Consider the following 25,479-nt stretch of genomic DNA (forward strand, 5'->3'; position numbering starts at 1 on the left):
TTTATTCAAAGCACTCAGTCTTTTGGTGTTGGAGCCTATCATCACAGCACACCTTGCCTTGGGAAACTTTGCCCACTTCTTTGCAAAAGTGCTCCAAATATGCCAGGTTGTGAGGGACATCTCCTGTGCACAGACCCCTACAGGTCACCCCATAGATTTTCAATTGAATTCAGGTCCAGCTTCTGGCTGGTCCATTCCAAAACTTTGATCTTCTGGTGAAGCCATTCTTTTGTTGATTTGGAGATATGCCTTAGATTGTTGTCGTGTTGAAAGGTAAAATTCCATTTCTTCTTCAGCATTTTAGCAGAGGCCTGAAGGTTTTGTGCCAAAATTGATTGATCATAATTCCTTCCAACATGATTAAAGCCCCAATTCCACCTGAGAAAAAACAGCCCCCAAAGCATAATGCTGCCATCACAATGCTTCACTGTGGGTATGGTGTACTTTTGGTGATGTGCAGTGTTGCTTTTGCACCAAACATACATTTTGGAATGATGGCCCAAAAGTTCAATCTTGAGCTCATCAGACCAAAAAACATTTCCCCACATCCTTTTGTCACATGTGATGTACATTTTTGCAAAATGTAGCTGGGCTTTTATAGTTTTCTTTGTGAGAAAAGATTTCTGTCTTTTCACCATATCCCACAGCCCAGACATACTGCTTGAAGAATAGGGGAGACTGTTGTCACATGTAGTAGTAGTTTTGGCAACCAGTACTTGCCAAAAATTCCTGCAGCTCCTTTAATGTTGCTGTGGGGCTCTTTCCTCTTGTTTTTCAGAAATTTTGGAGGGACATTCAGGTCTTGATACTATCATTGTTATGCCATATTTTCATCACTTGTCGATGACTGTCTTCGCTGTGCTCCATGGTATATCTAATGCCTTGGAAATTTCTTTGTACCCTTTTCCTGACTGATATCTTCTAACAATGAGATCCCTTTGATGCAAACCATGATTTTTTTTTTGTAAACAAGTTTTATTAAAATTTTTCTTTCATTATACATATTTTGTGAACAGAATGTTGACCGGGTCACATACATCGCCTTTTCCATATTCATCCCTTTTATATAATACTTTATGACAAATTCATCATTTTTCACCGTGTCTTGTAATTTCATCTCCCCCCCCCAATACATTTTACATATTTCTAATTTTGGCCATAATATTCTTTTTCCATATTTCTTTATCTTATCTTAATATCTTCTTAATACATAAGACATCAACCGTATCACTATCAACCCTTTAACTCCTAATTTCTTACAATAACATCAATTAATTATCTTACTTCTCCATTAGCAAAATATATTTCTCAAAATCCCCATCCCATTTTTCAACTATACACAATATATATCATCATGTTCAATTCTTACATTAAAACCCTTTAACTTAATTGACTATCCACATCTTATCTTAATCTCTTAATACATAATACATAAACAATATCACTCTCTGCCCTTGATTCCTAATTTCTTACAATAACATCAATTAATTATCTTATTTCTTCATTTACAGCATATATTTTTGAAAATCCCCATCCCACTTTTTAATGTTTCAATTTTGTCTCTTAATTTAACTTGTCTTCATAATTAAACCCAATTATCATTTCATATTTCATCTGCTATTCTGTTTTACTATAAGCAATATACATCATCATATTCACTTCTTACATTAAAATCCTTTAACTTAATTAACCTTCCACAATTAATAATGTTACTTAAATCTACTAATATATACCTTATTTCCCTTCCTCCTTTCCACTATTCTTTCCCACTTTAACCATTTTCTCTTGGTCTCTCCAAAATTCCACTCTGTAGTATTTTCCTCCTTTTATCCCGTTCTTTTAACTTTTTTTTTCTTTTTATATTTATTATATCTTTTCTCCTGAATCCTTTTTAAATATATTACTCAAGTAATTCTCCCCAAGTTTTCTCCTAGTCTCTTTCAACTATTTCCTTCTTATCATTTTTCTTATAAGAAAAAGGGCGTAGGAATTAGAGAAGGAACAAATTGATTTATTTGACTTGGAGAATGGAAATAAGAGGAATAACTATAATGTTGCATAGAGGACAAAAATTTGAGGATATAAAAGTTGAAATGGAGTATACACGTGTGGACAAGAAAATGAAAATGGAGAAATAAGACATAGAAGTGGAAAATAAAGAAGATAAAGACATTGTAATTAAATATGAATAAATAACTGAACATGTGAATAGTAATAATAAAAAGGAGGTCTCTAGAGATTATATTGAGATTAACAATAACATAATGATGATTATATTGAGATTAACAATAATATAATGATGATTATATTGGGATTAACAGTGAATGATAAAAGAATAAAAGGTTGGAAATTATTAAGGGAAATAAAAAAGTCCAGGATTTGGATTTATAAAATGACTATATTGAGATCAACAAATGTGAGAAGAAATATGTTACAGATACTTAGAAATGAAATATGGATTGAAGCTAAAATGTATGGAAAATAGACTATGTTAAAAGAAAATATAGCAATAGACATAATGAATTAATTTTTTATTAAGGTATTAGAAGGTATTACTTGAGAAAATTGATGGCTATAATAATTGGGATATTGTTTAAATACCTGTAACAATTGTAATAATTTTAATATGTTTGAATAATATATTTACAAAAGTAAAAGATGATTATGCTGGGATTAACAGTAGAATGATAAAAGAAGGTTCCTAGAGATTACACTGGGATTAACAGTGAGAAAAATAAAGATGATTACACTGGGATTGAGTCAACCTTGAGTTGAGTTGTCTGAGTCAACCTTGAGCCCATCAGAATTGAACTGCCGAACTGCTGGCAGCCAGCAGTCAGCAGAAGTAGCCTGCAGTACTGCATTCTAACTCAAGATGCTTGGAAAACACTGAAAAATAAGAGTATAAAAGCCCAATCTAACACAATACCACTGAGAAAGAAAACCAAGAGACCCCAGAAGAAGCTAGCATGATTGCATGAAGAACTCTCTGACAAGTATAGGACATGTATAAAAAATGGAAAAGGGACATATAACTAAAATAGAAATCTGCAAAGATAAAGTCAGGAAATCTGTAACAAATGCAAATTTCCTTACAACAAATGCCAGGAAAAATAGTCCAACCTATCAAAAGCAGTACAGGAGAAGGCAGAATAGGAATGCAAGTTAAAATAGGCAAGAAAATGGTAAAAGAAAACCTATCCATTCTATATGAGTTCCTTTTGCTAAAACTAGATGGTTTACATCCCAAGATTCTAAAGTATCTGGCAGATGTGATCTTAGAGCTACTGAACCGTATCTTTCAAAGATACTGGAACATCAGGGAACTACCAGAGGACTGGAAAAGAGTTAATGTGGTTCCAATCTACAAATACCGGACATTAATACCTGGGAAGATCATGGGAAAGATAATCAACCAGTGCATTTGTGAGCAACTAGAAACAAACCAAGCAATTAATAGAAGCTAGCATGAGTTTGTTAAAAACAGATCATGAAACCTTATTGCATTTGTTTTTTTTTAAACAAAAGTTTTTTATTTTTTATATTCAAACAACCAAACACTACAAAATCAATTCTTATACATCATTTTATCCCCACCCAAACCCCCTCCCCCATTCCCCCCTGACTTCCCAGAGCAAAAACAGAATATAGCATTTAACAAACATAAGCTAAAATATGCTAACTATTACAGAATTCAAAACTCTCACACTTGTTAACTCTCCTTTTAAAAATTATACTTCAACCTTCCTTTTATAAATTCTCTTATCACATTTCACATTTATTAAAAAAAAGGAAAAAAAAAACTCATAATCTTATTTTAAACATTTTAAAATCTCTTAATACATTAGCAGAACATTCTCCAAAATATAAGTTTCAAAACTTTCAAAAAGTTATCCATTAAATTTTAAGTTATCCATCTTTAAACTTCAATACTTTAAAACTACAATAAAATTCAAAAAGTTAACCAACTTTAATTAAATCTTTTAACATCATAAGACAATCTCCAAAATATGACCAGTCTTTCTTTCTTTCTATATTTTTTCCAGTCCTTCTTCAATAATACTTTCTTCTTCGGCATTGCTCCTCCCCCTGCTTTTATTTTCAAAAGTTTTTGAGTTTGAAATTGTAGTTGGTATGTCTTTGGAATTCGTTCTCTTCTTGGGGTTGTTTCCTTTAATTTGAAGCCCCCATTTCGACTCTTCCTGCATTTGTAATCCATCAGTTCATTCCTTAAATATTGATTCTGTCTGTAGAGCCAAAACTTGTCGAAATATTTATCAACCTGCAGTAAAGAGTCTTCTTGCTGTTTCTCAATTAATTGAATGGAAGCCTCTTCCAGAACCTCTATTTTCGGTATAATAATCTCCGTTTTAGCCCCAACAGTGTCTCTTTTATCCTCCAAAGTCACATTATCCTGATTAATTTCTTCCTCTTTTCCAGCCAGCAAGTCATTATTATTCCCCAATTTAAAATCTTGAATAGTTCTTTTAATTATCTGTCTTATCTCAACAGTAAAAGTTTTTAAAAAAATCTTTTAAGTCCTTCGCAGTCACCACTTGTAAGTTTGCTGACTCATATAATCCGTCTTTAATTTCAGCCATTTTTCATTTGTCTCTTTATGTTTGTATTAATTCGGCTCTCAGGTCATTAAATCCAATTATTTTCCACACAAATTAAGGATATGAGTTAGTTAAAATCAATACCACAGTCTTTTCCATTCCACTGGACTTCCAGTGGCTCCGCGAACAGCCCGTGACTCCATATAGCCGCTAGAACAGCGAAAATCAGCTGTCTAGCGGCTTAAAAACTCTCCCCTTGGGAAAAAGGGGGAGAGAAGAGCAGGAGGGTCTGGGTAGAGCTCTCCTAGACCCCCCAGGCTTTTTTTTAAGCCTGGGGTTTGCAGGGTGAGAGCTCCCTGAAAGCCCTTTAGAGCTCCGGAGCCGGGACGAGTCTGCTTAAAAACAAGGAGACCGAAGCGTCACGACCACACCAGCAAAGCAACTAGAAAGATTATAAAGAATTTGGATTTTGGATGCTGGCAGAGTTAACCCAGGAGACTAAAAATGCAAATATTGTATGTTAACTCCGTTTAAAAAGGGAAAGATGGCACCTTAGGGCGTGAAAACAAAACTTATAAATGAAAGTCCTTGTTAACATCAGTAACATTTTTAAAGCTATCGGGTTATTTGAAGTGGAAGTGGAACCTTATTGCATTTGTTGACTAAATTAGGGGGTAAGGCAAATTCTGTGGAGATAGTATACTTTCACTTCAGTAAGACATTTGACAAAGTAGGCCATAGCCTATTTCTTGCTAAGTCAGAACAATGTAGAACAGATAGTAACACCATCAGATAGATTCACAGATGGCTGACCTACCGCACTCAGCAGGTAGTCCTCAATGAAACTAAACCTACATGGGGGGAAGCATATAGTGCAGTACCTCAAGGTTCTGTCTTAGGCCCAGTGCACTTCAATATCTTCATCAATGATCTAGATGAGGGGATAGAAGGGGAAGTCATCAAATTTGCAGATGACACCAAGATGGGGGGAATAGCTAACACTTTAGATGATAGACTCAAGTTTCAGAAGGATCTTGATAGACTTGAACATTGGGCTTTATAAAAAAAATGCAATTCAATGGTGAAAAAAGATCCTACATATAGGCATGAAAAACCAAATTCACAGGTATAGAATAGGTGGCACCTGGCTCAACAGTAGTGACTGTGAGAGGCATATGTAGACCACCACTGAAGCATGAGCCAGCAGTGTATTGATAACGCAATCCTAAAATGCATCAACAAAGGGATAGTTTCAAGATCATATGAAATGATAAAAGTGCTTTATACTGCACTGATGAGACCATGCTTGAAAAACTGCATTCACTTCTAGTCATCATGATACAGAAAAGATGTTGAGACCCTAGAAAGAGTGCAAAGAAGAGCAACAAAGATGATACAGGGTCTGGAGGCTAAACTGCAATGGATGGTTGCAGAAACTAGGTATGCCTAATCTAACAAAGAGAAGGACTAGAGGTGAATGATAGCAGTCTTCCATACTTAAGGGGCTGTCACAGAGAAGGAGTCAACCTAGTTTCTAAAGGACTTGAGGGCAGGACAAGAAATAATTGGTGAAAGTCACTCAAAGAGAGATATGATGTAGAATTAAGGAGAAATTTCCTGACAGTGAGAACAATTAATCAGTGGAAGGATTTATCGAATATACAATGGTTATTGATCTCATTCAAGGTGTGATGAGTCTACATACAGACAGGAGATTGAACAACTGGCCCTGGAGCTGAATATACTAAAAACTGTAGAGTTGAAAGTGGATTTAAGGAAGAGCCCTCCTATTCTACCACCTCTTACAATATTAGACAACACAGTGTCAACAGTAGAGACCTTCAGGGTTCTGGGTTCTATAATCTCCCAGGATTTGAAATGGACACCTAACATTAGAACCATCATTTAAAAGGCGCAACAATAAATAATGTTCTTTCTGCATCAACTCAGAAAATTCAGACTGCCCCAGGAATTGTTGATACACTTCTACAGAGGAATTATAGAGTCTGTCACTTTTACTTTTATAACTGTCTGGTTTGGTACAGCAACCAAACAGGACAGGTACAGCGGGGCCTGTTTCCTTATACTCAGCGCCTGGTGGATCGCTCCACAGTTTCCCACACCAAGCCCAAGCTACTAGAGCGACAGCCACCACAGGAATTGGATGGGTGCAGCAACAGATTTTTCTGAGCCAGCCTGGCACGGTGCTGCAGAGACCCCAACTGGGGCTATTAAGACTAAGTGCTGGACCTGCAAGAAAGTAAAGGCTTTCTGGATAAAAATTTGGTGGGTTATGCAAACTGTTTTGAAGAAAAAACTCCAATTCTCTCCTCAATTGTTTTTATTGGGTATAGTTAAGGGCTTTTCAGTGGGTGAAACAAAATTGATATTGTATATGGTGACAGCAGCTAGGTTACTGATTGGTCAATATTGGAAAGGGGATGTTATGCCTACAATTGAAGAATGGACTTTGAAGGTGGCCAGTTTTGCAGAAATGGCGAAAATATCAGCATACTTAAAAGACCGGACTCAAGAGACCTTTGCATGGGAGTGGAAGAAATGGATAGATTATGTGCAGAACAAATACCAAACTAGGAAGTACCAGATAGCTTTTAGTTGAATGTTGTGTAGAAATGTATAGTATATAGGGGGTAGAATAGCTTAATGTTATGCAGAAATGTATAGTACACAGGGGGGAGAATAGAAGGGTAGTAAAGTAAGATATAATATAATGTGGATGGATTTCACCTTGGGGAAGTCATGGGAGGAGGGGAGGGTTAGGGAGGGTTGCGGGGGGGGGGGGAATGGGAAAATTTGTATTTGTAAAACTTTTTCAATAAAAAAAAAAGACTAAGTGCTCTACCCCAGCAGCCAGCAATCAAACTGCTTCCTACGGACCAGAATCCTCCCAGATGGGCATTTTACCCTGGCCAGGGATGGGTGCAATATCAATAGACGCCTGCTCCAATGTTACAACCCATGCCCATCTACCCGCTGGCGTACTTCCTGCCACCAAGTCTGGGTCCCAGTCCAACCACCTGTGCAGCTGCAACCAGCTGCAGCCCAGCAGCAAGTACCAGCCCAACAGCCAGTGCCAGCTCAGCCACCCATGCAAACTCAACAACTAGCTCAGCAGCAGGCCCAGCCAGCAGCTATCCCCCCACCCTTCAGGGCAACCTTTGATGGAAACCCAGGAAAGCTAGCCTATTTCCTCAATCACGTCTGGGCCTACATTGATCAATATGGAAACCAATACCTGTCAGATTGGGAGCTGATTTCGGTCATAGCAGACGGTATGAATGAAGGGGAGGCTTCAGAGTGGATAGCTGAGCTTCATGATGAAGAAGTCCCCAAACTGGATGACACCAATGAATCCGTCCAACTACTCAGGGGTTGGTTCGAAGATATGGCCCACCGGGTAGAGGCTGAATCCCAGATCAAAGCACTGAAGCAAGCCGTCCAAGCCCCTAAGGACTAATTTGGGATGTGGCCAGCACAATCACCAGGTTTCCGAATGTTTGGCTCCAGCCCCGGTCCCGCAAGCAAGAGTTCCAGCCACACTCTGGATAAGGAAGACCCCACGGAAGCCCTCCAATAAAGGGAAAATTGCCAAACAGGCTGTCAAGGCTCCAGTCCTTTCCACAGAAGTCGAGGGAACTCCAGCCGAAGAAAACCTACCAACCCTAGTCGAGGGAAGCAGTGGGGAGGATGACCTGATGGTAAATGAAGTCATCCACCCCTTTACCATCAAAACCTGAATAGTAGTGCTGGAGATAGGAGCCCAAGGGGAAGTAGAAGCTGTCATAGACACCAGCTGCACCGGATACCCAATCAGCCTCCCCATAGTCAAGGAGCTAGGCATACGTATGAGGCCCCTAGCATGACTCATCCACTTTGAGCAGGTTGATGGGACACTAACTGGCAGAGCCCCTGCCATATTAGTTACAGAAACACTCAGACTAGAAATGGGCTGTCACCAAGAACTCATTCGATTCGTCATAGCCCCAAAAATGACTGAGTCAATCATACTAGGGCTCACCTGGCTAGACAAATGGGGACCAACCATTTGGTCAAATGGGGACTTAGGAGAACGGCTATAGTGTCAGCCTCCACCTTTTCTGCTTTGGCTGCCATAGTAATGGGAGGGGGAGAGCTGGGTAGCATGGGAGGGGGGAAGCGTGCTGGAGGAAAACGAAACCGATAGTTAAGCCACCGGACTGTATCTTTGAAGCTGTCATTGGGCCAATGGTCGTGGCATTTCTGATTGATGACGTTGCCAGACGTGTGTTTCCACCTGACCCCTGGGAGACCTTTGGATTGAATGATTTACGATGGACAGTGGGAGGGGATGCTTTCTATATGCAATTTTCACGTGTTTTGCCTTCAATTCTGCTTTCCTTTGGTTGCGTTCACTTCATCTTCTAGTAAAAGTACCTTTCTCTATAAACAATGGAGTTTGGGTCATTCTTTCCTGGATTTTGAAGGAAGCACAACTGACATTAAGCAGAATCTCATCTCCAGCCATCCCGGATAAACACTGAGGGGGCTGAACCCAAGATATGTCTGATCAAGAGAGTGAAGGAGACCAGATGGGAGCTGCTGGCTCTATTATAACTTCACTTCAAGCGGAGAAGGAAGCTGCAGAATGGATGGAAAAAATTCGGCTGAGAGAGGAGCCAGAGGAAGCTAGATGGTCGAGGGGAGTAGGAAGGTTGCCGGACCTGGGGAGGACGCCCCAAGGAGTAACCAGCTCCAGACTCATAAGGGAGAGGCGGTATGGCTGAAAGAGCAAAAGGAGAGCCTCATGATTGCTCAGGTGATGCAATTCCTCCACGATGCCAAGGAAAGCTGGAAAAGCCGTCTTATGTATTCCCTGTGGGGAAGGGAGGAGACTACCCCAGACTGGATCCAGAAGAGACAGCCTGTGGGGGAGAGGAAGAAGAAGCTGGGGAAGAAACACCTCAGGTTTCTGGAGCTCAAGCGAGGGATGCAGCAGCTCAGGGACCCCCAGCCTTCCAGGCCCCACCCCGCAGACACAAAAAGCCAAAAATTCCCCCCCTAACTGGAAAATATGATGGGAACCTGAAGACCTTGGGGCTTTTCTTGACCCAAATGTGGAATCACATGCAGGACTGGGGGGAGGATTACTTATCAGATGCGGCACGAGTGAGATGCGTCACGAATGTCTTAGAGGGAGTAGCAGCTGAATGGATGGTGGTCCTCCACAATAATAACTCTCCCTTGCTGAGGAATTACAACCTGTTCATGGGGGCTCTTAGGAGGCGGTTTGAAGACCACCTAGCTGAGCGGAAAGCGAGACTCAGAATGAAGGATATCCAGCAAGGCCGGAGATCGGTGGCAGAATACACCCAAGAATTTAGCGATCTGGCACCCTACATGACAGGGTGGTCAGAAGCGGCCCTACTGGAGAGTTTCAAGGACGGACTAAATGAAGACATATACAAAGACTGTAGAGCACGGGGGGTCCCCGAAGACTTGCAGAGTTGGTACGTAGTAGCTGAGGATGTGGAGATCGAGCTGGCCCGAAGCCAACTCCGAGGGGGCCATGCAGGGGGCCCATCATTCCCCTTCTACTGCGAAGGAGCGCCAAAGGCGGGCGCAGGAAGAGTGGAATTCAAACCAAAATCGAAGCCCTTCACATGTTTCAAATGTGAAAAGGAAGGCCATCGGGCCACCGAATGTTTCTCCAAGCCAGTGCCAAAGTCTACCATCTCGGGACCAAAGAAGGCTGACAAAGCACCCGCAAAAGCTCGCGAAACCACCCTGAAAGGAGAAGTCGTTGAGTTCGCCCCCTGAAACCAGGGTGAGTTGGGAACTCCGACCACCACGGATGACAGCGGGACGGACTCCGACTCCGATGATCTGATGAGTCACACTGAGGGCCCCATGCTCATCCCCATAGAAATAAGGGTGCTGTCCACAGGGGCATATTCACAGATGTTAGCCCTATTAGACTCTGGGTGCACCAGGTGCATAATCAGCCTGAAAGTGGTGGAGAAAATGGGCCTGAGGCTAAAAATGTTAAAAAGGCCCATTGTGTTCTGTCAGTTGGATGGATCAATTGCAGGAGGGGGCCCAGCCAGCTTTGTGACCGAACCCATTGAAATGCAATTGGGGGATCACGTAGAGACCCTCAGGTTTATTATGGCCCCTGGCATGGAACGACCCCTCATACTTGGACTGCCCTGGCTCCGTAGATGGAACCCACGGGTTAACTGGAAAACGGGGGTTTTGCGCATTCGCACTGGAAAACCGAGACTAGAGAGGGAAGAAAACCTCCTAGAGGACGGAGTAGAACACGAAAGGGTGGAAGTGGCAATAGGCCACATCGAAGGGGAGGAAAAGATTCCAAAGGAGTATTGGGATCTCTGAGAAGTTTTTAGTGAAAAGGCCTCGGATGTGCTACCCCCCCACAGAGCTACGGACTGTACCATTGAAATACTCCCCAGGGTGAAGCTCCCTAAGCCAAAGATCTACCCCATGACCCCTCGAGAACTAGGGGAATTGCGAAACTTAATTGATAAAAACCTAGAACGGGGTTTTATCCAACCAGCCAGACCAAGGGTGATGGCACCTGTAATGTTCCAAGAAATGAAAGATGGCTCTTTTCGTTTGGTAGTTGATTATAGGAATATCAACACTATTTGCGTGGAAAACGTTTACCCCTTGCCGCTCATGAAGGACATGCTAGCACATTTAGGAAAGGGGAAAATTTTCACCAAACTGGACTTATGAGAGGCATACTACAGAGTGAGAATTAAGGAGGGGGATGAATGGAAAACCGTGTTTAACTGCCTACTGGGATGTTTCCAGTTTCGAGTGCTCCCTTTTGGACTACAAGGAGCCCCTGCTGTGTTCATGCAATTGATTAACGAAGTACTGCATGAGCACCTGTATAAGGGGGTGCTGGTTTTCTTGGATGACATTCTTATCTACTCTGAGAGCATGGACGACCATGTGAAATTGGTGCGAACTGTCCTGAAAAAACTCAGGGCTGCTGAACTATATGCCAAGCTCTCTAAATGTGAGTTCCACCAAAGCAAAATTGACTATCTTGGATATTGCATTTCGCAAGAAGGAATAGAGATGGACCCTGGAAAAGTTCGGGCAGTATTGGAATGGGCCGCGCCATGCACCCGCAAACAAGTACATTTCCTCAGATTTGCCAACTTCTATAGACAGTTTATCCCCTCGTTCGCCAAAATAGTGCTGCCAATAACAAATCTTCTGAAAACAAAAGGTGAAGTAAGACCAAAGCCCTGACGAGCCCTTGAATGGACTATGGACTGTCAGGTGGCATTCAAAAAGTGGGCAGTTTAGTCCTTCCTCAGGTCCTTGGATCTATTGACCCATGTGAAAGATTGCAAGATCCACCCACAGTTAGCCCAGCAGAGTTCTAGTATTTGAGGGGCTGCCACAAAGAAGAGGGGTGTGTGTGTGTCAGCCTATTCTCCAAATCACCTGAGGACACGATAAGAAACAGGGATTATTAACTGCTGGTGAGCAACGGCTGTAAGGAGCTCTCCCAAAAGCAAATTAGGTTTTTCTTTTTTAACATTTTTAAAGTATTTTTATATTTTTAATTCATTTTTAATCTATTTTTAATTTATACTGGACTTTTACAAAGCACATATAGTGTAGCTACTGTTTGTTTTAGACATATTTTAACAATACTACAACCTGCATTTCTGGCTTAGGCTACTCCTGTGACTTCTCCTTGCAAGGCCTGAAATTCGGATTACCGGACTTGTTGACAAACCTCAGTGGAGGCCCCTAACCTCGGAGGGGATTTTGAGCTGTTTGTTTTTTGAACGAGTACAGTAAGGAACTGGCTGGCTGCAGACGCTCCCGGTAGGCCTGCTTTTAATGAAACTCTATCAGCTTTTTAGTCTCTTTCTCCCACATATTTCCCCTGTGAAATAATTTAAACAATTTAAACAATTCTGAAAATAGATGATAGCAAAGAAGTGGGAGTAAAAGACAAGCCGTTGTTTGGAAAGGAGATTGGTTTTTACCTCCGTGATGCCTCAGCTGAGACCATCATTAAGGCCTACCTTAACTACGATTTCTGAGGGAGGATAAATTGTTGTGATATTTAATTTTGCTGGGAGATACTGGATCAACTATCTACCAGAATGGTGAAGAAGAGTAAGAGGCAGAGAGCTTACTCTCTCTCCCCAAAATCTATGACAGAACTTAATTACTCCAAGCCTCTTAAACAGCTTAAATTGGATGACTTTATGGAGAGGTGTAATCCAGAACCCCAATCTGAACTTCGAACTTTGTCTCTGTCGACTGTATCATTGGGAGAGGGAGATACAGAAAGAGAGCTTTCTTCCCGGATTTCAGATTTAAACTCGCCTGCTAGAATGGATGACTTTTCAAGCTTTATCCCCTCTCCTACTTCTAGCTGTTTAAAAGAAGTTCTGACATATTCAGACCTCAGAGAGATGGTCTGTACTCAGAGTATGTTAACTGCGCACACAGTAGATTCAATATATGACTTACTGACATCGATCAAAAGAGACATCGAGAGGATCTTCCAATTCTTAAATGGCCCTCACCCTGCAGCTAAGGAGGGTGAGACTGCACACCGTCCTGACGCGCGGAGAGAGTGGAAGGGTTTAAGACCTCAACCCAAACCACAAAGCATTGCAATACTGACGCTAACCCTCATCAAGGAAGAAGGTTGTTAAAGAAACAAATTGCTTTAAGGATAAGGAAAATCCCATGCAATAGAGGACGATGGACTTCAAAGGAAAGGATAATCCTCTCACTTGTACAGCTATTGAAATCTGATCCTTTATTAATAGACCTACTCAGATACGAAAAACTTCCCCAGCATAGCAATTGTGTTTGACTAATACTGCATTTTGACAGCAATACTATTCCGAATGCTGTAATGAAAAGAAATGGATCCCTGCTCAGATTTGAAGTCATTCATACAAGAGTCTTCTCGAGTGGGCCTATTAAACCGCTTTTACAAGGACTTAACCAAACATCAAAAATGGTACCTAGGAACCACTCTGCTACCTCCAGGGTCTTTCCTCTAGAATCCGGAGAAGCTATGGAGGCAGGCCAGACCAGGGAGGTCCTACATATGAAGGCAAGCACCGACAAGCCAGAGGATGTTATAATCAGCGAATTTGTCTCCTTGTCTCCAAAGGAGCAAAGGTCGATGTTAATTGAATTTGACTTATTAAGATCTTCACTAGCAGAAGCCTGCAGTTCAATGAGAAGGCTATCCAAGTTGGAAGAACAGGGAAAGCATGTGCAGACAAGGCCTAAAGTTGTTAAGTCCGTCCAGCGGGATAGAAGGGAATGCAAAAGACTTTTCAAAGAAACAAAGACCATGAATGTAGCGGCAGAAGTTCACCCTCCCCCAACTGTGCAACTGCCCTCACCTGTCTCATCTTCCTTAAGAACCGGGGAGGCACTTCCGCAACAATCAGAGGCCACTTTTGACTCCTTTGGCACTCCAGAGAAGGTGGTGGTAGTAATTCCGGACCCCTCCACCAGAAGGGTGGAGGAAGAGACACAAGGAGTAGTGCCTTGGGGTGATTGACTAGACAACAAATGGCCAATAACTAGGGTATCTTATATCCCTAGCTTTTCCCTCCTGTCCTGGAATATAGCGGGCTGGAAAGACATTGCAAACCGAATGGATTTTATAAAACTGATTTCAACACATCATCTCATCCTCCTTCAAGAAACCTGGCTAACTACTAATGATCCACAGATCAGCTTACCGGGTTTTGCCTCATGGCATAAACCGGCAGGCAAAGTCAATTTAAGAGGGAGGGCAATTGGGGGCTTAATCACGATGGTCAAAAGGGATACGGGATGGAAGGGTGAAGAAATTTCTTTAGACCCTCAATTCCAATATATTCTGCCTATTAGATTTTCATTCAGGGGGATGGACTTAATCTTAATTAATGTATATATCACTCCTTTTTCATTCCACCTTCTAGGAAGGGATTTGTGGGATGAATTAGATTCAGTATTAGCTACCTTAAAGGGACGCTTTCCCCAAGCAAAAATTATATTAGCTGGAGATACTAATGCAAGACTAGGCCCCTCAATGAAGAGCTATGCTAACCGAGGCCTGGTACCAACTGGATACTTTTATAATGAGTTCACCTGGTCCTCAATGGACAAGAGGACCAATAAATATGCCCAGAGGTTAATTTCCCTGCTGTTTATGGATGATATGCAAGTACTTAGTGGCTTGAGTGATGGGTATATATATCCCTATACTTTCTCGTCCAACAAAACATCAACCTCTATTGATTATATCTGCACTTCTTCTAGTTTAGTACACCATTTTTCAGATGTAAGAGCTATATTTAGAGAGGAAAGTGACCACTTTCCCATCACGGCTCTGGTTTCACTCTCTTCAGAAGTTAGGCCTCATTCAAGAGAGGAAATTGACACCTTAGTAAACGCCCGGGTTTATAACTACAAAAGGTTATATTGGCACAGACTTGATGTCAAATCTGTCACCACTTATTTGGGCTCAGATGAAGCCAGGCAGCTAGCAAGGGAAATCTCCCAATCTAAGCCCGGAGACAACACCCCAATGCCAGCTTATATAGAGCTAACTTCTACTCTTAAGAACTTAATGATCCAGAATGATAGAAAAGTAGATGGGATCTCTAGAAAGTGGTTTGATGACGATTGCCATAGCTTGAGGTCAAATCTAAGAGCCGCAGTTAGGAAAGTTAACCGGTCCAGACAGGATGATGATTATTCAAATATGGTTCAACTCAGGAGAGCATACAAATCCCTCCTGAAAAACAAGAAAAGTAGCTATAATACTAGGATGTGGAAAGAGGTAGAAATGGCAGCGAAATCCCAATTCCCTACGATCTTTTGGCATAAGATAGCCAGTATATTAAAACAACGTTCCCCATTTATGGACACTGATATATCAGCAGTAAAATGGGAGAAGCACTATCTTGCTTTATTTGATGGTAATAATACAACAAATGTCTTGCAACTGGATATTCTCCAGCAGGAATTAAGGAAATGTCCGGAATGGATTACCAGTTACCTCTACTGAAGTTAAACATATAATTCAATCCTTAAAGGCCGGGAAGGCCCCTGGAGAGGACTTGCTGCCTCCTGAACTCTTTAGGTCCAACATTGACTTTTGGTACCAGTGCTGGTAGCACTGTTTACTTATATCGATAAAGTAGGGATAATCCCTGAAGGGTGGAGGTTAGCTATAGTTTTTCCAATTTTCAAGAAAGATGACAGAGCCACCCCATCCAACTATCGACCCATCAGTCTTCTTAATATAATTTCAAAAATGTATATGAAACATCTGCTAAATAAAATAGAGGACTGGTGCTTGGATAAGGAAATTCTGGCAAATGAGCAGGCAGGTTTTAGATCAGGTAGGTCTACCATTGACAATTGTTTTGTCCTTTCCCACTTAATTAATAAATACAAGACCCAGGGGGAAAAGCTGTATACCACCTTTATTGACCTTACCGCTGCTTTTGATTCTATAGATAGGAACCATTTGTGGAGGAAACTACAAGTCATGGGGATGGACCCCAGGCTTATTTTGTTGATCAGGAATCTCTATACTAATACGGCAATTAGAGTCAGATATGCAGCAAATGGGGCCTCAACAAACAGCATACCAACAACTAGAGGAGTGAGGCAGGGCTGCCTGCTGGGCCCTACTCTTTTTAACCTTTATATAAATGATATCCCAGCACAGCTGGAAGATCTTCTGACGCATAGCCCCCAAATAGGCTCTAGATTTATTAACGTATTAATGTACGCCGATGACTTAGTGCTGTTTTCTAGAACCCAAATAGGAACGAGGAGACTTCTTGCCAAGCTCACACGTTATTGTACTACAAACCACTTGACTATAAATGTAGCTAAATCAAAAGTTTTAGTCTTTGGCAATAAGAATAAAAAGCACAATTGGCAGATTAATGACACAAAGATTGAGCAAGTTACCCAATATACTTATCTTGGAATTGTTTTTTCCAGTGCAGGAGGTTGGACTCCGCACCATCAATACCTTTCTCAAAAGGTCAGAGCAGGAGCAAGCCTTGTATCCAAATTAAGTAAACATATCCAACCAACCTCCATTTTACTTCTTTGTAAAGTCTTTCAGGCTAAACTTGTTCCGATCATGCTCTATGGTGCTGAAATTTGGGGTCTTACAGAGGTCCCCATATTGGAGAGAACTCAAAATAATTTGTTAAGGAGGATGCTCGGGGTAAACAATTCCACTTCAGCTGCAGCTGTCAGAGCTGAATTGGGACATTTCTCACTGTACACCTATACAATCACTAGGGCGGTAGCCTACTGGCTAAAAATGACTCAGATGGAAGCCAGCAGACTCCCCAAAATCTGCCTAGAGGAACAGCAGATTTCTAATCCTCAAAGGTATTCCTGGCTAACCCGGCTGTCAGAAATATTGAACCAATATGGCGTAGGGTTCCCGTTGTGTGACACACTGAAGCAAGTTAAACAACCGATTAAAGATATACATGGCAAATGGACATGGCAACTCTTTCAACTAATCACTCCCTTAAACTGCTGACAGCAGTTAAAACAACTTTCACCCTGGAAAAGTATTTACATTTAGAAATGCCATCAGTGGAGAGACAGTTATTTGTTAAGTTTAGATTCAAACTTTTAGATACCAACGTTAAATTCGGCCGTTACCGGAAAATCCCGTATGACAAAAGAACATGTATATGTGGGGTAAACGTCGTGGAGGACACGGCACATATAATATTCGAATGTAGGCTGTATGAGGAAGTAAGAAAACAATATCTGTCCCCAATTATAAATAAATTTCCCCACTGGAATATAAGGCATAAATTAGCATTTCTGTTGAAGGCTGACTCTCCTCCCATGGTAAGGGCTATCTTAAAGGGATGACAGCAATACGAGCCAGTTATATCGAAAAGAATTTCATTGATTGTAAGAAAGATGAGCTGAGTTAGAGAGGAGCTTATCTTATTTGGGTTATCTAGTCTTGGCAACTTAGCTATTGAAATCTGATATTGTAAAATTTTAATGTCATATATTATATATTTTTAGATTGTTATTTCTGTAACTGTTTTGCCTTTTTGCCTTTTTCTTTTCTGTTTTGTTTGAAAAGGCCTTCGGGCTATTCAATAAACAAATACAATACATTCGAAAAGTTGAAACGGTTGTTTGCTGCTGAACCAGTCCTCAAACATCCGGACATGGAAGAGGCTGACGCAAGCGACGTGGCAGTAGGAGCAGTACTTCTGCAGAAGAATGCAGAAGAGAAATTACAACCCTGTGCCTATAGGTCCCGCAAATTTTCAGAGACCGAAAGGAGATGGGCTATATGGGAGAACGAAGCTTTTGCAGTGCGATGGGCATTGTTAACATGGAGACAATTTCTTGAAGGAGCTAAGCATCCTTTTGAAGTTTGGACTGACCATAAAAACTTGGAGGCTTTGAAAACACCGCGTAAGCTGTCACCAAAGCAAGCTCGCTGGGCTCAATACTTCAACCGTTTTAATTTCACTTTACGCTACCTTCCTGGTGGAAAGAACTTCATGGTGGATGCACTTTCCAGATTGCCTCAATACAACAGTACCAAGGAGAAAGTGGTTCGGCCTATCATACCTGTGACACAACTAGCAGCGCCAGTAACTACCAGAGCACAGACGAGGGCTGATTCAGGCCTCTCGGGCGATTTGCTTCAGAAACTACAAGAAGCTCTAAAGCCTGACAAGTGGTTTCGAACCCACTCAAATGAATGTACACTCCGTGATAGACTAGCTTGGATTGGGGCCAAATTGTATGTCCTGGCCAGTTAAGAGTAGCGGTGTTGCAGCACGCTCATGACGCCAAGGCGGTGGGACACTTTGGATTTGTTAAAACTCTACATCTCGTTAAAAGACAATTCTGGTGGCCTGCACTCAAAAAGGACATAGAGGCATATGTAGCTAGCAGTCCGGTGTGTGCCTCAGCTAAGAGACCTCCAGGGAAGCCACATGGTTTACTTCAGAGTGTGGCAAGGCCAAATGCTCCTTGGAAAAAGATATCCATGGATTTTATTGTAGACCTGCCGGAGAGTGGGGGGTGCACAGTCATTTGGGCAGTAACAGATTTGTTTTCCAAACAAGTGCATTTCATCCCTTGTTCTAAAATCCCTTCAGCTAAAACCCTTGCAAAATTGTTTATTCAACATGTTTATCGATTACATGGGGCTCCAAAACGTATAATCTCGGACAGGGGTGTGCAATTTATCTCCAACTTTTGGAAGGAGTTTTTAGTATTAGTAGGCTCCGCCCAGGGGTTAAGCTCCGCCCACCACCCCCAGACAAATGGGGCTTGTGAGAGAACCAATGCCATGTTAGAACAGTACCTAAGATGTTACATAAATTACCAGCAAGATAACTGGGTGGACTTATTGCCATTTGCGGAGTAGTAGCACCGGTTTCACTCCATTTAAGGTGGCCTCTGGCCAAGAGTTTGTGCCAATCCCAGAGCTACCACAGGATAACCCACAGAACCCCTCTTTAATTGAGTGGATCGAACAACTATGGGGTACTTGGGCAGTAACTCAAAAAGTTTTAGATGACGCACACCGAGCACATAAAGCCCAAGCTGACAAAAAGAGGTGCCCAGCACACATTTACCCAATGGGTGATATGGTTTATCTGTCCACCAAATATTTACAAACCTCCCAGAAATCAAAAAAGCTCAGTCCAAAGTATGTGGGGCCTTTCCCAATCACTAGACTCATCAACCCTGTCACAGTTGAATTGGAATTGCCAAAAAATTTGAGACGAATCCACCCTGTGTTTCATGTTAGCTTACTGAAACCGGAACATTCATCCCTTTTGCGTCCGAACCAGGACTCTCCTCCGGTCCCCATACTGATAGAAGGGGAACAACATTTTGAAGTTAAGGAAATCTTGGATTCTAGGAAGCATCACGGTAAAGTACAGTATTTGGTGGCTTGGAAGCATTTCCCATTATCTCAAGCTGAATGGATGAATAAACGTGATGTCCGGGCGCCAAAGAAAGTTCAGTTGTTTCACACCAAATATCCCGATAAACCCTAATTTCTGTGTTGTGTTGTTTTCTCTTTCCCTATTTAGGACTAACATCTCTTCTGCAGAGGGACTGAATGTCAGCCTCTGCCTTTTCTGCTTTGGCTGCCATAGTAATGGGAGAGGGAGAGCTGGGTAGCATGGGGGGGGGGAAGCGTGCTGGAGGAAAATGAAACTGATAGTTAAGCCACCGGACTGTATCTTTGAAGCTGCCGTCGGGCCAACGGTCGTGGCATTCCTGATTGATGACGTTGCCAGACGTGTGTTTCCACCTGACCCCTGGGAGACCTTTGGATTGGATGATTTATGGTTGACAGTGGGAGGGGATGCTTTCTATATGCAATTTTCGTGCGTTTTGCCTTCGATTCTGCTTTCCTTTGGTTAAGTTCACTTCATCTTCTAGTAAAAGTATCTTTTTCTATAAACAATGGAGTTTGGGTCATTCTTTCCTGGACTTTGAAGGAAGCACACCTGACATTTAGAAAGTTAAATATAGGCACCAGACTGTTGCCTCCCATAAAGCCTGACCAGGCCAAGCCTCTGTAAGCCAGTACAAGCGAGCCAGGCCACAGCCCCTGTGACCAATTGACCGCTTGGCTGCCCACAAGTGCCAAGGGAATACCAAGACCTATCGGGCATCTTTAGTGAAGAGGATTGCAACTTCCTCCCCCCCCACAACCTGACCAATTGTGCAATTGAATTCGTGTCAGGAGCCAGGCTGCCCAAACCAAAGATGTACTCCATGATTCCCAAGGAAATGGAAGAGCTAAGAAAGTACATTGATGACAACTTAGTGTGGGGCTTTATCCAACCCACAAAGTCCAGGGTGGCTGCTCCAGTACTGTTTAACAAAAAAAAAAAAAAAAAAAAGATGGGGGGATGAGACATTGCATGGATTTTCATGAAATTAATGCCATGTGTATAGAAAACACCCCCTTCCACTCATGAAGGACATGCTAAGTCATCTAGCCAAGGGGAAGATGTTCACCAAACTGGACTTGAGGGAGGCCTATTACCGTATCAGAATCAAAGAGGGAGATGAATGGAAAACAGCCTTTAAATGTCCCATTGGCAACTTCCAATTCAAAATCATGCAATTCAAAATCAGTCTGCAAAGTGCCCCAGCAGTCTTCATGCAATTAATCAATGAAGTGCTACATTAACACTTATACAAAGGAGCCCTAGTTTACCTAGATGACATTTTTATATTCAGCGAGACTCCTGAAGAACACGTAAGGTGCTGAAAAAAACTCCTGGCTGTTAATCTCTATGCAAAGCTGTCAAAATGTGAATTCCACCAAAACTCCCTTGACTACCTAGGCTACTGCATATCAAGTGGACCCAGGAATAGTAAAAGCGGTGCTTGACTGGCAACCCCACGTACCTGCAAACAGCTCCAAAGCTTCTGGGGTTCGCAAACTTTTATAGACAGTTTATAACAGCATTTGCAGAGGTTGCATTGCCCCTAACAGAACTGTTAAGAATAAAGCCAACCCCTGTGAAGACACGACCAAGCCAACTGCTTGCTTGGTCAATGAACTGTCAAAAAACCTTTGAGAAATTAAAAAGCTCTTCACCGAAGAACTGATCCTCCAGCACCTGGACCCAGAACAGCAATTCATAATCCAAGCAGATGCCAGTGACATGGCTATGGAAGCAGTGCTCCTGCAAAAAGACTCACAAGGACAGCTCCTACCCTGTGTCTATGTGTGTAAGAAACTAATCGACACCAAGAAGAGGTGGGCCATCTGGGAGAAAGAAGCCTACACATTCTGCTGGGCTCTCCTCTCCTGGAGACACTTCCTAGAGGGGGGTAAAGTGCCCTTTGAGGTCTGGACTGATCACAAAAAACTCAAAGCTCTAAAGACCCCTAGGAAATTATCTTCCAAACAAGTTTGCTGGGCACAGTACTTCTGGTGGTTCAAATTTGAACTGAAGTACATCCCAGCAGGAAACAATCTACAAGAGCCTTGGTGGCGCAGCAGACTAAAGCACTGTTAAGTAACACCAGCTGCCTGCAATTACTGCAAGTTCAAATTTCACCAGGCTCAAGGTTGACTCAGCCTTCCATCCTTTCGAGGTAAGAAAAATGAGGACCCGGTTTGCGGGGGCAATAAGCTGACTTTGTATAAAAAAGAACACCACTTGGGGGGGGGGGGGAAGCTCTACTAAGCAGGTATATACAAAAGTATGAAGGCTATTGCTTAACGCATTGTAAGCCGCCCTGAGTCTCTGGAAAAGGGTGGCATATAAATCGAACCAATAAATAAATAATAATAAATATTAGCCGATGCCCTATCGAGAAAACCCCAATTTGATAGCCACAGGGAAGAAATAATTTCCCCCTCACAATCAACCGCACAAGTCACCACCAGGGGCCAAGCCAAAAGACAACCCGAGCTGGGACAAACTGATGGCAGCACTGAAGGCAGCATTCCCAGCCGACCAGTGGTTCATAGATAATAGGGACATCTTGACGATAAGGGATGAACTGGCTTAGAAGGGTCCAAAATTATATGTCCCCGCAACTTTGAGGTTGGAAGTATTACAACACAGCCATGACTCCAGGTTGGCTGGCCATTTTAGATTCTTAAAAACCCTACATTTGGCCAGGAGGCAATTTTGGTGGCCAAAAATAAACGCTGATGTAGAGGACTATGTAAAAAGCTGTACCTCTTTTGCAGCCAGGAAAATGAGACCAGGGAAACCTCCTGGGCTCCTCCAGCAAGCCTCAGCAGACCTTGGGAAGAAATTGCGATGGATTTTATAGTTAAACTTCCAGAAAGTGGGGGAAATACGGTCATTTGGACAGTAATCAATTTGTTTTCAAAACAAGTCCACTTCACAGCTTGCTTGGGATTACCATCCGCTAAAAAACTGGCAAAGATATTCAGCAAACAAATCTACTGACTACATGGAATACCATGCTGAATCATCTCAGATCGAGGGGTCCAATTTACAGCAAAGTTTTGGAAAAAGTTCCTGAAATCGGTTGGATCCACGCAAGGACTTAGTTCGGCTTTTCATCCGAATATGAATGGAGCAGTGGAATGAGTGAACACAATGGTGGAAAAATATATCAGATGCTATGTGGATTACCAGCAAGAGAACTGGATGGACCTACTGCCTTTTGTGGAGGTGGCTTACAACAATGCTGTGCACAGTAGCACCAAACTGACCCCCTTCCAGGTCACCAGAGGAATGGACTTTGTGCCCATGCCTGAATTGCCCAGGAAGCCTCCCTCCTCCTATGACCCTGAACGAGTGGATGGTTGAGAAAAGGCTGGGAGAATACCAAGAAGGCTGCTGAAGCATACAAAAGACAAGCAGATAAACATCAATCTCTTCAACCCCCTTTTGGTGTGGGAGATCGGGTCTATCTAGAGACCAAATACATAAAACTTAGGCTGCCTAGAAAGAAGTTAGAACCTAAGTTCTTAGGTCCATTCCCAATAGTCAAAGTAATAAACCCAGTGACAGTTCAGCTGAATCTCCCACCCATTCAATCTCCCACACAAGCTCAAGCACCCCCCAAGCCTATTGTGGTGCAAGGAGAAACCCACTATGAAGTAAAAAGGATCTTAGACTCTAGATTGTATAGAAGTAGATTTCAATACTTAGTACATTGGAAAGGGTACCCTTTGTCTGAGGCTACATGGGTTAAAAGTTGGAATGTCAAAGCAGACAGGCTAATAAAGCAAATCCATGATAAGTTCACTGATAAACCAAAGGGTCCCCCTGGGGGGAGGGAGAGGTGGTTAGTATACTGAATGATTAACCACTTTGCTACTCTCAAGGACATGCTTTTCTGACCAGGGGCGGTGGCCTGTCAGCCATCTTTTGTATTGGGCCTTCAGACCTCCCACATTTACTACTGTGGGAAACTGGGAGGGAGGATTGTTTGGAGCATGGGTGATATATAGTCATAATAACATTCCTTTCTCAAGAAGTCAAGGACAACTTGTCCTGCACCTGGAAGGCTGGAACTGGGAGGCATCCCCAGTTGAGACGATGTTTGATTGGACCATGTGATGGACTTGTGGGTGTTGGGCAGGGACTTGAACTTTTTTTGGGTGGGGAAAACCTGGAAACTTTCAGATTTGGGTTTTCCCAGATGTCCTAATATGATATCTCTAATAAAATGTAAGTTTCAGGAAACTCAAGCGTCAGAGTTTTCTTTCATTGAGGCTGTTACTCAGAACCCTGACAAACTATTTTATTTATTGATTCACAAATAAGACTTATATAGTTGCCCATCTTATGTTCTGTTAATTCGGGTGGCAGTGCTGAGAAAAAAACAACAACAATAAAAGCCAATGTATAAAAAACAACTCAGCACCCTAAAAAAACACCCATACTACTTTAAAAAATCACAATCACTAGGTTCCAGCAGATGGATACAGTTTACTTTGTGGAAGATGAGAAGGTTGAGAGCTATGAAATTATGCGAGACTCCTGTCCTGATAGTTTTAAGCTCATTGTATAAAATGTACATTGGGTTTTTGTCTGCCATTTTATTTGTACTCTACAGTGCCTGCTTACCAGAACAATCTCACTTTAGGGAGTAGGATGGCCTTAAACCTGCTGGCGTTTCCAAGCCTCCAGGGCTGGACTTCTGAATATGTTAAAGACACATTTTTTACAAACCATTGACACCAATGGAGTGTAATATCACTTGGCTGTTATTTGTATTTAATTTATTTTTGTACAATGTTTTTAATGTTTTTAATTGTTTATGAATGTTTGCTGCCCAAAGTAACTGATTTGAGAAGGGCAACTATACAAATACATATATTCCTCTCATCTTGGCCAAAAAAAAAAGGGGGGGGTTTACATATGACCCCTTTCACATTTTAATTCTCTTTCCAACTTCCTGGGAAATTGTAGAGTAGACTGAACCTAAAATAGCATTAGATAGAAATGAATATGTTCATGAATTTCAATCATATACAAAAGATTATTAAAAGAAAAACAGGGGGAAAGGATTATACATCCTTCTATGCTAGCATATGAAATAATAAGTTATTACTGACTACATACCAAAAACTGTCCTTGCAGGAACAGATTCTCTGTTCAACCAGAATGACACCTGAGACAGAATGACTGTCATGATGCAGGGAAGATAGGTCTGAATCACAAAATAACCAATTTTCCTCTTCAAATGAAAATGAGCTGTCATCACTGTGTATTCACCTGAAAAAAGAGATCAGATTAATAACAAAAGAATAATTATCCATTCTTCTTCAGATAAGCCACTTTGAAAAATTACATATTAACAGAACCAGTTAAATATATCTGTAACAGAACAAAATAACAGAGTTTGAAGGGACCTTGGAAGTCTTCTAGTTCAACCCCCTGCTCAGGCAGGAAACCCTATATCATTTCAGACAAATGGTTATCCAATCTCTTCTTAAAAACTTCTAGTTTTGGAGCACCCATAACTTCTGGAGGCAAGTCATTCCACTGATTAATTGTTCTGTCAATAATTTTTTCTTTAGTTCTAAGTTGTTTCTCTCCTTGATTAGTTTCCACCCATTGCTTCTTGTCTTGCCTTCAGGTGCTTTGAAGAATTAGGTTGACTCCCTCTTCTTTGTGGCAACATCTTAGATATTTGGAACATTGCTATCGTATCTCCCCCTAGTCCTTCTTTTCACATTTGGCAACTGGCATGTATTTATGACAGTTGTAGTGTCCTGGGGTTATGTGATCCTCTTTTGTGATCTTTCAACAATTAAAGTCAATGGGGAAGCCAGATTCACTTAACAACTGTGTTTCTAACTGTCAGGCCTGCCATCTTTAGTATAACTCGCTTTGCTGGCATCTTG

At 41.8% G+C, this 25,479-nt stretch overlaps 1 protein-coding gene across 6 annotated transcripts in view; it reads right to left on the reverse strand.

The window, feature by feature from the left end:
- The window catches only part of GABRA2 (gamma-aminobutyric acid type A receptor subunit alpha2), a 331,422-nt gene that overhangs the window by 62,103 nt on the left and 243,840 nt on the right, over positions 1 to 25,479 (reverse strand). For 5 of the 6 annotated variants that reach the window (XM_087875270.1, XM_034432901.3, XM_087875267.1 and 2 more), the window contains exon 8: positions 24,695 to 24,847. In XM_087875270.1, coding sequence (XP_087731396.1) covers positions 24,695 to 24,847 — 153 coding nt within the window. Of the gene's footprint in view, positions 1 to 22,327; positions 22,395 to 24,694; positions 24,848 to 25,479 lie in introns of all 6 variants that reach the window. The other variant, XM_087875268.1, reaches the window with a different exon arrangement.

Source organism: Pantherophis guttatus, chromosome 8 (genome assembly GCF_059756535.1).
Source record: "Pantherophis guttatus breed Tessera chromosome 8, ASM5975653v1, whole genome shotgun sequence".
In the NCBI taxonomy this organism is placed as follows: Eukaryota; Metazoa; Chordata; class Lepidosauria; order Squamata; family Colubridae; genus Pantherophis; species Pantherophis guttatus.